This window comes from Epinephelus lanceolatus, chromosome 24 (genome assembly GCF_041903045.1).
Source record: "Epinephelus lanceolatus isolate andai-2023 chromosome 24, ASM4190304v1, whole genome shotgun sequence".
In the NCBI taxonomy this organism is placed as follows: domain Eukaryota; kingdom Metazoa; phylum Chordata; class Actinopteri; order Perciformes; family Serranidae; genus Epinephelus; species Epinephelus lanceolatus.
In genome coordinates this window covers 13,741,863-13,755,489 of record NC_135757.1, presented here as the reverse complement: position 1 = coordinate 13,755,489, position 13,627 = coordinate 13,741,863, and the positions used below count along the sequence as shown (strand labels likewise).

At 41.1% G+C, this 13,627-nt stretch overlaps 2 protein-coding genes across 3 annotated transcripts in view; both read left to right on the top strand.

Moving 5' to 3' along the window:
- The window catches only part of LOC117250192 (uncharacterized), a 39,481-nt gene extending 38,577 nt beyond the window's left edge, over nt 1-904 (top strand). For both annotated transcript variants that reach the window (XM_033616265.2, XM_033616267.2), the window contains exon 36: nt 178-904. In XM_033616265.2, coding sequence (XP_033472156.1) covers nt 178-185 — 8 coding nt within the window. In that variant the 3' untranslated portion in view covers nt 186-904. The remainder of the gene's footprint in view (nt 1-177) is intronic.
- Nucleotides 905-4,029: 3,125 nt separating this feature from the next.
- Nucleotides 4,030-13,214, top strand: LOC117250246 (kelch-like protein 41b). Its single transcript, XM_033616352.2, has 6 exons — nt 4,030-5,237; nt 7,168-7,325; nt 7,653-7,760; nt 10,440-10,625; nt 12,548-12,694; nt 12,785-13,214. The coding sequence occupies exons 1-6, from the start codon at nt 4,140-4,142 to the stop codon at nt 12,894-12,896; spliced, it is 1,809 nt and encodes a 602-aa protein (XP_033472243.1). The 5' UTR covers nt 4,030-4,139; the 3' UTR covers nt 12,897-13,214.
- Nucleotides 13,215-13,627: the final 413 nt, after the last annotated feature.

The following is a 13,627-nucleotide window of genomic DNA, read 5'->3' as shown; positions in this document are numbered from 1 at the left end:
ATCCCTGCCATATTAACGCCATTTATGTCATTCACACCTTGCCTGTCGAACAGCAAATCTGTCGCTTTCCTCCTTTCATTTTTTTTGCAGTTTCCTCAGCCGAAATGAGGCCATAACAATTTTATTGGTTCCAAATGTTTGAGAGTATTGACTCTCTTATGTGTTTTCTTTTTCCAGGAGGCTGAGTGAAGGCATCTGCCGTACATCTGCTGTAGATACTTCAAGGAGGGGCAGCTAATACCAGCCGTTTTCGCAGGGTTATGTAAAGTTTCTGCATAATTCTCAGGCATCTACATGTACACTGATCTCACTGATACATTCTAGTTCCTGTCTTTGTGCCCCCTCCTGAACCACTTATTGTAAAATTATCCTCCTCTAGTTACAGTGAAAGAGAGGCCAGCTTTGATAGATACCTCTGTTGTTTTGTTTGTTTTATATCAGCATCTATCGCAGGAGATACTCCATGACTCCTACTCAGGAATACAGATGAGCACTCACACTGTGTGTGTCCACTTTCCCGGGGATTCCCACACCTCTCGGACATGATCATGGTTTTCATACACAGTCTGTGAGTGCAGCAAAGATTGTGAAAAAATGGACTGACCAGTAAATAACTCTGCTGCCTTGTCACTGTCAGAATCATACATGGCATCAGTCAATCAATATGTCATTAAAGACATAGTGTAGCTATTCTTTACTCAAACAATCACTGTAGAGCATATTAGCACATAATCACAGGAGCTAGTAACAACATGAATGAAGCCTCTCATCACTTATATCAATAAAATATAGTTCTTTTTTATATATATAAAAATGACTGATGCTCTGTAACTTCATGGAATTATTTTGTGCATTTGAATGTGTTTTTTTTGTTTCTGAATTAAAATGTGATGTTTTGTGTTTACATGATTTCACCTCTTTGTTACCACTAACTGTCTACATTTGTTCAGGCAGGAAACTGATGGACGGACACACGTATACACACACTGCCCTCTACTGGGTAACACATGCTGATGTCACTCAAGTCAGTGCTACAGCACAGGACACTTGTGCTTCCATTGTTGAGCAACTGGTTTGTTACTATATTACCGAGCTGTACTGACTGTGTAAATCCATACTGTACGACATTTGTTTTTTAATAAATCTGATCTAAACTAATACAACATGTGCAAAGACATTACATTCATGTTAAGGGACTGTATGATTTTTTGTCTTTTCCTGTATTTATATTTAAATTCAGCCTTCCCTTTTGTAAACAGACCAAATCAGTTAGTATCAAAGCTTTTCCATGATAAATAAGTAGCAATTAAAACCGATATGTCTGTTTCGAGAAACAGATTAAACAGAGTAATATATAGTTCATGAGTTCAGCATCATGTGTAACCAGTTGTTCAACTAATGAGTGGAGATGAAACGTGTTGACAGTGGATGTTTATGGTTCGTAACTTTTATAATATGATCACCATGTGTTTGCAGTTCATGGGCAAGCTGACAGTTAGCCAAACTGTTCAAGACACGTCATTTATAGATATATATTCTGTATATAAAGCCAAATTCCATTATGCGTAAACTGGAGCTCACCGTTAGCAAAGCATGTAGTAGTTCTTGGTTTTAGCGTGGACAGGGAGGTGTCATTTGTTTGCTATACATTTGGCATGGCTAATTTGTTAATGTGTGTTTTGTTGGCAAGATTTTGTGTCATGAAAAAATCTTGAGTATATGTTATGTGTATGAACACAGTTCTCAACATGGAGAAAGCTAAGTTGGCAGCTAGCAGCTAACGGGGCTAACTCTTAACAGCAACAGTGCTGACAGAGCTAACGATGTTAACGCTACGCTTCCACAATGACCCTGTTGTAGTATCATTCGTAACCTCAGTGTGAGCCCAGTGCAAAGCGGCAGCGATGAGCAAGCCAATGGGATACACACATGCACTAACATTCATGCACGGCCAGACTAGTTTACCAAAATAAACCACAGAGAAGCTCAGATTACAACACACGCAGAGGTAGCGTGACTTCATTCTCTGCTCAGGACGCCATTACTCCACCATATCTTTATATAGTTAACAGTGGTTTGCTGCTTTATTAATGCTCTGACTGTTGCATGCAGAACCTTTAAGATCTTTGGGTACATCACTTCACTCTTCGTTTTGCGCCTTGAATCCAAAGAAAATAATGCTGGGGAGGGTCCTGCTTGCACTTTTCAGCCCCCCTTCCTAGCTCAATTATTTTCATACAGTCCCTAAAGACTCAAAATATATTTCCAAGACATGTTTTAGAACTTGGCTTTATTAATCTGCTGTGGCTTTAGGGAAGTGTCAGAGCTTTCTTACGCAGAATCTGCTTTCCCCTTCTGCTTAAATTACATGTTAGACACTCCTCGACAAGTGGCGTAGTCTGATCTATCTTTAGTGCTGCCCACGGGAGAAATGTTACCTAACTCTACACACTCCTCACTCTTTATCAGACCACTCAAATAAGACGTAACAATATAAGATCCCATTGATCCAGACACATCAGTAATGGCCTTTTTTAACATTTTGTACTAAAATGTGTGACTGTGCGGAAATTGACACCATTTATCTGCAAGAAGAAAGATAACAGTGAGTAAATATTTGCAGTGGTAAAATAATCTCAGTGATTGGGGTGAGTTTTAAAAGGTTTAGCAGCAGAGTGACACACAGTCACAAAGACACACACACACACACACACACACACACACACACAGAACTAAGCAGCTGGACAATTATACACCCCGCAGGGAAAAGGGAGAGCATGCTGATTGGTGGACAGAGCAGCTCGTATGTGTGACTATCACCTGTTTCTGCACACAGCTGCTGCAACCAAACGTTTCTGGTCCATTTTTAGCACAATGTTTTTGTGCTCTTCAATCTCACCTAAATAACGCCACGCTGTGATTAAATGGCATAAGATAATCAGATTTTGTTTTGACATTGGTGGTTCCTTTGAGGAACTGTAGCAAAAGCTGGGGAAAAAATAATAAAGTGTTAAAAGACGGCATAAAAATAACAATAAATCATTTGACAAAACAAAACGTTAACTGCAGTTTTTGTGGATTTTGTCAATAACTGACCAAAATTCAATGTCTTGACAGCCAACTTCAATTTGATGTACGATAGTGACAACCAACGCTGATATTTTAGTCTTGAGGTATGGACACCAAAATCATCTGTTTGCAAATCGTCACAATGTCCACAAAATGTTAATGTTATTTAAAATATCCTCAACCTGATTTTCATCCCTACCAAAATCCAATTCATGTCTTGAGTCCATGTCTTTCTTACGTCATGTGGTCTGGTACCAGCTGGGAAGTTAGCTATTTGATTCAAACATTTTTCAAGATATAAATATCCAGTTTGTTGGTTCATATGGAGAATTCACTGCTTTTCTTTGGTTGAACATGTAATTTAAAGACGGTACATTGGCTCTGAGAGAATAATCAAGTTATGAGTAACTGATAATAAATGTGATGTTAGCTGCAGCCCCAGTGGTAATAGTGACTATAAATATATTGTCTGTGATTAGAATTATCAATAAATTTTCTTGTTACTTAGTTACTGTATGTGAATGACAAATTAGAAAGCAATTGATTTATAGGTGAACATAAGCCTGAGTCAGTGCAATTGATTTGGCTGTAATAGAATGAATGAATGAAAATGACAGAATGATCTACGTATATACACATATTTTTAAACGTGACTGCTGCTCCTCTAAATATCCTCCCAGTCATACGTGCAGCTTGCGGCGAGCTATTCGAGGGCCTTGACAGCATTGTGTCCACTGTTAGTCGGCCACATGACACTTGGGGAGCTGAATCATGGTGGCAGATCCCCAGCCTGAGCAGCCAGTTGCTTCTTTCCGTCTGTGACAGCAGCTGCTCGAGCCGAGGCCTTTGCTGCGCTGTGATTCGGCCCAGTCAGATTCCACTAGAGCTGAAGCAGGCAGGGGGGGCAGAGGGAGCTATATTTAGGGTGGGACGGGATTAAATTGCAGGGTCTTCACACTGGGAACCTTTTCTCTGCTCTGCCTTTTCCAGCCAGGACCGCCTGCCAAAAGGACCTGTGGCCACCTTCTCCTTCCTCTCTCCACGGACCTCCTTGTTCCTCCTGACACACCATGGACCCCAATGCCATCAAGGAGGAGCTGCGCCTCTTTCAGAGCACCCTGCTTCAGGACGGGCTGAAGGAGCTGCTGAATGAAAACAAATTTGTGGACTGCACCCTGAAGGTGGGTGACCGCAGCTTCCCCTGTCATCGGCTCATCATGGCCGCCTGCAGCCCTTACTTCAGGGAGATTTTCTTCACAGAGGATGGGAAGGAGGTGGAGAACACCAAGGAGGTGGTCCTGGAGGACGTCAACCCCGCCATCCTGGACATGATCGTCCAGTACCTCTACTCGGCTGAGATTGAGCTAACCGATGACAATGTGCAGGATATAATCGCTGTGGCCAACAGATTCCAGATCCCCTCTGTCTTTACGGTCTGCGTCAACTACCTCCAGAAGAAACTGTCTCTGGGGAACTGCATGGCCATTTTCAGGATGGGTCTGGTGCTCAGCTGTCCCAGGCTTGCTGTAGCTGGACGCAACTTCATCGCCGACCGTTTTGAGCTCCTTTACAAGGAAGAAGAGTTCCTCAAGCTCGCAGCGCATGAATTGTTCGCCATCATTGGTGGAGACTCGCTGAACGTGGAGAAGGAGGAGCTGGTATTCGAGGCGGTCATGGCGTGGGTCCGCCATGACAAGGAGCGCGTCAAGTTCCTAAAGGATGCTTTCAACTGCATCCGCTTCCGCCTGCTGCCGGAGAGGTACTTCAAAGAAAGAGTGGAGACGGATGACATCATCAAGGCCGACCCAGAGCTCCAGAAGACGATCCAGGTCATCAGGGATGCCTTCAAGGGGAAACTTCCAGAACAGCCCAAGAAGAAGGAGGGGGAGGAGGGTGCTGATGGGGAGGAGGAAAGCATGTTTCCCGGCTTCCTGAATGACAACCGCAGGCATGGCATGTACGCACGGGAATTCATCGTCATGATCAATGATACAGCAGCGGTGGCGTATGACGTCAGCGAGAATGAGTGCTTCCTGGCGGCCATGTCGGAGCAGGTGCCACGTAACCACGTCAGCCTGGTGTCACAGAGGAACCAGCTCTACATCATTGGAGGACTGTTTGTGGATGAGGAAAACAAAGAACTACCTCTGCAATGCTACTTCTACCAGGTTACCAAGTTTTATTTCATTTGATACATTTATCACTTCCTTAACTAAAAAAACTAATAATTTAAATTAATTGTTTGACATTTTGGGGAATATTCTTGTTCACCTTCATTGCGGAGTTAGACAAGAAGATAGACACTACTGTCAAATCTTTACGTTAAATATGAAGCTAGCAAACCACAAAGACTCTCTTTTGGCGTATCGAACCACTATATTTGCGTTTTTTCGGTGCTGTGTCTGTTGGAAGTCTGCTGCTTACAGTCTGGCACCTGGTCGCTACCTGTTTAGAAAGGCACAACCTCACCTGAGCGCAGTGGGGGTATAGGCCCCATAAACATCCTGAAAGCAGAGAATAGAGTGCTCCGGGGATGACGTTTTTCTGTAGGCCGACGTGGAAGTTTGCACCGCCCTAGTTCCATCGTCAAAAAGCCTATGGAGTTTTTCCATTGGAGTTTGGAATATTGCAGAAAATAACCTATGTGGCAAATGTTTATGATACTTACACGTTTTGTTCAGCAAAATAATCCTCACAGATGAGTACCATTTTTAGGACTTTTGAAATCTAACTGCAATCGCCAGAAGCAAAATGCTAACGTTAGGGTATAAACCACTACTACATCACGTTAGCATGACTTGATATCACCACCATGACGAGGCAGTAAAGCCATGTTTGGCTTGATGATGTTCTGTAGTCTCATTTAGCCACACATAAAAGTTTCAAAATTCAGGAGCGGGGCTTTTACTGACGAATTTTTTGTCAGAGAACAAAACAAAGTCTCTTAAGCTTGCGTTGACTACAGAACTTATTTCAGGCGCCTAACCAAAAACCCACCAATAACGTATTGACTTCAAGACAAGGGAACTGGAAGTCCTAAAATGCTAACTCATTTCTGGGTTTTTGGACTCAAAAGAGAGAAATTATGTGACGAATAAGACAAATATTTTTTTGATCCCATTTGAAATGTGCCATGAATTACAAATCTTTATCAAATCAAGAAAGCTGCAATTTACCGTAGGTTTGTGAGAGTACCATTTAGTTTTGTGTGAAACTTCTCAGTGAGCTACATCTCTCATCTAGCATAACATACGTCACCAACACCAGCTACGTAGCTAGCTACGGAAGTTAGCTTTCACGCACAAATTACCGTCATCTTACCTGATGTGGTTTATCGAGCAACTCCTGGTCTTTTTATCAGCCAGGAACCAAAAGAACGAGCAAGACCCATAGCACGTGTAAATACATCTCAGTGCGAAATTTTCAGTCTTGAACTTGAAATTTTGAAAAAATTTTACAACAAATTGCAACTCTATTGACTTGCAATATTATCTTTTAAAAAGGTCTCTCACCGTTTCCCAACTACTGTACATAGTTTTTCCAAAGTAAGTTCCCATGGTTGTCCACTGGAGGGGGAGAGATCTCACTTCTCTATTGGACAGACATGACGATGGTGTCAATCTTTTCATCTAACTCCCAACATGTCCAACTCTTTCTAATTAGATCGTGTTTGTAGTACCTTAAACGTGAGATTATTAGTGAACATAATGCAGTTAACATCAACTCACAAACTCTTTCTCAGGAACTATTTTAGTTCATCTAAACCCTCTTTTGTATTTCAATGTCTAAGTTAAACTCAAACCAGAAATAAAGTAGAGAAACAAAAATTTCAGTGTGTAACCACAAGAATGACGGCAATACAGTTTTTCCTAAATAAATTCTGCGATCAGCTAATGGATTATGTTTCACATGTTGTCTATGAGTTCTTAGCGACCCAGACGCTGAAGGAAGTGATGCAGGCCTTTAATACCTATATTTTACAGCATAATCAATATGTGGATACTGTGCAGTACAGTAATTCACTCTCCCAGTCATGAGGAGATGTAGACACGAGCTAATGGGGACTAAGAGGGTGTTTTAATGTAATTTCCCTCACAGTTGGATCCACTCACATCAGACTGGGCCGCCATGCCGCCCATGCCCTCTCCAAGATGCCTCTTCAACATCGGAGAGAGCAACAACCTGCTGTTTGCCGTGGCCGGAAAAGACCTCCAGACCAACGAGTCACTGGATTCTGTGATGTGCTACGATGTTGAGTCAGTGCAATTATTTCCCGTCATCTTATTTTATTTATTTCTCTGTGTGTCTCACCCTGTGCCTCACCTTCTGTACAGTTTCAAGTGATAATTAATCAACAAAACTGCTCCCATTCCAGAAAGGGATAAAAATAATATCTTGTTTTGAGGTGATCTCACACTTTTAATTGGTTCTGGTTGTTTCGTCAATAATTATGGAACTGTTTTTTCTTGTTTTTATAGTTTAGATATCTAACTTGATTTATTTAACCTACTCAACAAATCCAGAGGAACAAAATACATTTAAGGACATCGTTTAAAACTATTAATTAAATATGAATTCCTCAGGAAGATGAAGTGGAGCGAGACCAAAAAGCTTCCTTTGAAGATCCACGGACACTCTGTCGTCTCCCACAAAGGGCTGGTCTACTGCATTGGAGGAAAGACAGATGACAAGTGAGTAAATGGGTGTGGGTGTGTGTGTGTGTGTGTGTGTGTGTGTGTATGTGAGAGCGACCTTATGCTACGAACTGCAGCTGTTTGTGCTCTGGTCTATCATTGTGCCAGACTGCAGAGCTGCACACCACTTCATAGACACAATTACACTGCTACAGTCCAGAGCTGCCTGATACGTTACAATAATAGAAGATACTGACTCTGTGCATCTCTTTAAATGATACAGTGATAGTCAAGGGTCTGTTATCTGTCTCTGCAGCAGTGATACCTGTACATAACAGCAAACATGTCCTCAAACCCCAGGACTTAACACCATGAGATGTGTGCCATGAGATGTGCCATGAGATGGAGCTCTGTGTAAAAAAAAAAAAATTAAACCTGTGTGACAAAGAGATGATCCACAAGGCTGAAAATCTTGAATATGAACCCTCATACAAAGGTGAGGGGAAAAAAAAAGGAATATAACATTAATGACAGAAAAGAAACAGATCGATAGATAGATAGATAGACAGACAGATCTCCAACAAAGTGCACTATAGTTCTTATTATAAATTCATATTATGGAGCTCTAAACTAGCTAGCTGCTAACCAAATCATCTCCAGTGCATAGATGTGTGTGCCAGCTTTTCTCCCCAAACTTTAATTCGGATTTTTGGTCCTTTAATCTTGGTATATAATGACGAAAACTCTGTCTGTGAGTGTGTGGTTGTGTCTGTCTGTGTATCTGTTCCACGTTTTTCTCCTCACTGACTTGGTCAATCCATGTGAAATTTGGCACAGTGGTAGAGGGTCATGGGAGGATGCGAATGAAGCAATATTACATCAGTTGGCCAAAGGGGGGCGTTATAGCAACCGATTGAAATTGCAAACTCTCTCATATCTCATGCCCCGTATGTCGTAGAGACATGAAACTTTGTACAGAGATGCCTCTCCTCATGAGGAACAAATCTGCCTCAAGAACCCATAACTTCTGCTTATATAGATTTTCCACCATTTTGAATTATTTGAAAAACACTTAAAATCAATCTCTTCGAGGAAGTTTGAACGATCTGCATGAAACTGGGTGAACATAATCTAGGGACCAATATCTAAGTTCCCTCTGGGAAAAAGTTGGAAAACTTACTAAAACTGAGATTCTATAAGGCAATGAATATTGCGGAGGGTATGGCTCATCACATAAAGGTGTATAACATCTCAAGGGTTTCACCCATCACCACGCAACTTTATGGCATATGACCACACATAATCTGAGGGGACCCCTCCATTATTGACCCCATCAAACAAAATGGGGGCGCTAGAGAACTAATTTCTTATCTAGCCCTAACCGCCATATCGATTTTTACTAAACTTGGTAGATATGTAGAACAGGACACCTCAAGGTGGCTGGAGAAATTTAACTCTGATTGGCAACTGGGTGGTGCTTTAACAACAGAAAAATGCTTAAAAATGGCTAAAATGCGACTGATCGCGGTGGCTCCCCCTGTGGCCGAATGTTTGTTTGTTTTTTTCCTAATTTTTGGTATGACTAAGTCATGGTATGGTATGCTGTACATAATCACGGAAACTGTCATTGTGTCACTCTGTCAGTTAGTCATTCTGTCTGTCCCACGTTTTTCTACTCACTGACGTGGTCAATCTATGTTTCCCATGTGAACTACAGTTTTAGCCCACTAACTATCCCACTATTGACAATGGTACTACTGTACTTTCAATAAAGCAATCGTACTATCAAATTCACAAAAACTCTGTCTGAATACATTGCTCTTCTTAATGGGTTCAGTTGACTATTTCATCTGCAATTTCATATGACCTGTATCCCAAACACACACCATGTGAAACTGTATGTGGGCAACTGTGCACTCAATGGGTATGGACTAGTTTACCTCTAATTCCTATTATGTGTCAATATCAAAAGTACCAGATGAATTCTATTGTACATATTTTTAACAAACTATATCAAGTGATGTCCTGTGCCATAACATACTGAGTATGTTTGGACACAAAACTAAACTGTGTGAAAATAGGAGAAAAACTTTAAACTACTGATTAATAGTGACAACAACATTCACTCTCATTTCTGTCTTTCTTATTTCCAATTTCATTTTTTCATTTTCCTGTTGTGCTTCCTGTTTCATTTATTCTATGTTATATATTGAAGTGAGTTTCCGTCATTTTTTTCTGAGCTATTTATTCAGCTGTTTGGCCGTGTGTATCCTCTCTCTTTCTCAGGTGTAGCTGTGTTCCTGTTGATTGTTGATTGGCTGCGGTGTCCTTTAAAAAGAGAGCTCACTGATGAAGGCTTCATGCTGAAGCACATTGTCAATCCATTAGTTACATTAGCAAAACTGATTAAGACAGGAGGTGACATTTTCATCATCATTTACTGGAATGTCGCCTTTCAGCCTAAATGTCTTTTGGGGGAAACAAACACTTTGCTAATCATATTTCCGAAGCAATTTATTCCAAATGATCCGTATTTCCTTTATCCTTTGTTTTGTTTGTTGTATCTTTTAATGTTTCATGTAGAAAAGAAGGCAGTTTTTGAAACAATTACACTGAACACACTGAAGGAGCACAAAATTCTGCCATGCATTCATTAGTGTGAACACCATCTGGCCGTCATGTGACATCTTTTGACTCTAAAATCCAACGATTGTGTTTCTGCCTCCGTCTCCACAGCAAAGCCCTCAACAAGATGTTTGTATACAACCACAAGCAGTCAGAGTGGAGGGAGCTGGCAGCCATGAAGACACCCAGAGCCATGTTTGGATCCGTCGTCCACAACGGCAAGATTGTGGTGGCTGGTGGAGTCAACGAGGAGGGCCTCATTAATACATGTGAAGCCTTTGACTTCACAACAAACAAGTATGATTCTGTTTGAACCTTTTAGCTGAGGAATTGTGATAAATCATCCAAATGTTACACAAACAACCACATTTAGACATCATTATTTTTAGAACTACCTCATTATGTTGAGCCCCAAAGTGTTCAGTAGAACATAATAAAAACCACAATATGAAATAAACATGAATTAATGGCATACAATTAATAAAAAACCCAAATTAAACTAATAAATTGTGGGACTGACCTGCTGCAAAGCTTCAGTCGTTTAATCGGCATCTAAATCAGTATGCCAATGCGCAGTCTTTTAAAAAAAATAACACTCCAACATTATTTATTATGCATCAACATTATTGTTAGTTATTTTCAGACAAGGACATTCAAACTGAGCAATAGTTTTGTGACTCTGACATGCTTTCATCTAATGCCTCCAGCAGTCCAGCGCCACTGTAACTTGTTAAAAGATGTTGAAAAAGTTAAGCGTCTGAAATAGTTTCAAAATTTGTGATTTGTGACCCCCAAGATGTTGAGTACCTGATATGCCTAAAGAAACTGGCATATCACAAATTACAACTTCATCTTTCATTCCCAGACCCAAAGTTTGATTAATTACGGCTGCTCCCACTGAAGCTTCGAAGCCCAAAACCTGGTATTTAAGAATTGATTAACACACATCTCATCCTGATCAGGATTTTGATTTCCCATTGGCATTTTTCCTGTGGATTCTTATTGAATATAACATTTCATAAGCCCACCAGGCCATTTAGCAGCCTGTTAGCCAACAGCTAGCTTGTTCCTGTTGATTAAAGCAAGCACAGAGACGACTGTCTTGACTCTTGACAGAGTTTCTCTGAAAAGCCAGTTTAGGATAAAAATGCTGCTGCGGTAACTCTGAGTTAACTAGCTATCTGCTGCTGTTAGCACTGGCTTGCTTGATGCTAGGCAATAATCTGCCAAGCTACCTAGCAGGCTAAGCAGGGAGCTTGTTTTTTTTGGCCTTTATATGATAGGGAAGTGGTAGCGTGAAAGGGGGATGACATGCAGCAAAGGACTGCAGGTTGGAATCAAATCTGGGCCGCTGCAACAAAGACGTAGCCTTTGTACATGGGGCGCCTACTCTACCAAGGGAGCTACTTGGCACCTCGGTGTGAAGCTTTGTTAAGATAAATAAATTAAAGGTTAATCTTAGTGTACTGTTTATTCAGCCTTTTCTCATTCCCACAGTGTAAAGTGGCAGCTTTGTCACTGGCCGTCACATAGTTACCCTCATGTGACATATGTCATATGAAATTCGTCACATACATCACAGTTGTTAACTCACTTAAGTTATGTAACAAACTCCATAATCTAACCTAACCAAGTTGTTTTGTTGCCTAAAACTTAAGTAGTTTTGGAGATGAAACCTATGTTTCCTGTAAACATGGAAGTTTATTCTGAAAAGACACTAACTGATGTAACTAGCTGAAATTGACACGCAGTCTCTGAACATCAAAAACTGATGCTAAAGGGGTACCTAGTGTCATAGTTTGAAGTGTAGGACCACCAAACTGCCGTATTTGCTGAACGTGAGAACGTGTTGGTTTATCTATTTATTTAATTTATTTGGTTTAATAAGTAGTTTCCGAATGACTTTGACACCGTTGTTAGCTAACAGGGGCTAACGGGCTAATTTCGGTAGCAGTTGTCAAGATTTCCAGAGTGAAATAAAAATGAAAATACATACTTACATATATATTCATATACCTGTATAAATGGTATGTTTCTTACTTCACAATGTCTTACTTAGATATTTCATGTTGCATTTTTTTGGTCTCTGTACACCACATCTCAGTTATCCTAGCCGCTTAAACATAATGAAACTGGACAAATGTACCAAGGTACAAAGGACATCTAAAATGAGAGCTCCATCTTACACTTGACCTTCTTCTAATGTTGTTTCTCCTCAGGTGGGAGCCATTTACAGACTTCCCCCAGGAGAGGAGCTCTGTCAACCTGTTGAGCAATGGCGGCTCCCTGTACGCTGTGGGCGGCTTTGCCATGATTCAGATGGAGAACAAGGAGGTGGCTCCCACAGAGGTCACCGACGTCTGGCAGTAAGTCTTCTTAAGTTATGTGACCAACATGTTATGGTTGGTTACCACTGTATTTGCTCAGAAAGCTGACTCTCCTCTTGGTCTCGTTAGGTATGAGGATGATAAGAAGCAGTGGAGTGGGATGCTGAGGGAGATGCGGTACGCTGCCGGCTCCTCCTGTGTGTCCATGCGCCTCAATGCTGCCAGGATGCCCAAACTGTAGACAGAAACACTTTATTTCTTTCTTAACCCCCCCAACAGCACCTCCTGACACCCCCCTCCTCCCCCAGCAAGCTGCCTCCGAGGCGTCTCATCCTCTGCACTCAGATTTCTGTGTGTCGAGTTGATCTTTGACATTAATTTTTCTCTGAACTCAGATGATTTTTATCTGTACTATAAACACTCGGCTCTGCTGCCTCTTCAAAGACTGCACCATCCCCACAGTATTAAAAAAAGAGAAGCCACAATTTAGATTGATCTTTAAAGCTCTGTTTACACCATTTCTAGCGTTTCTTTTGTAAAATAAACATTTGTAAACTTCTGCTTCTTTTACTGTTTCTGACTTTGTGTGATCTACAGAAAAGTGACATTACAGAGACTGTATCAACACGTCGAGGGCAGCCGTGGGAGAGAAGATGTATATTTGTAGCTTCTTTGTACTTTCAGGTAAACAAGGAAGTGGAAGTGGGTTAATAGCAGGTGAAGCATAACAATCTTCAAACACGTGTCACACATTTATGAGTGTCAGTGTGACCGTGGGTTACTGCACTGTGAGTTAGAGAAGTGGAAACAACAAACGTGACTGGAAAAGTTGAGGTATGTCCGTGCAGTTTACTCTCACGTTGTATGGAATACATACACACTGAATCATGACGGTGTTTAACATGTTTTTACCTTTATGCCAACAGGATAATGACACAGGACACGGAGGATTTTACACTGCATATAAATCAA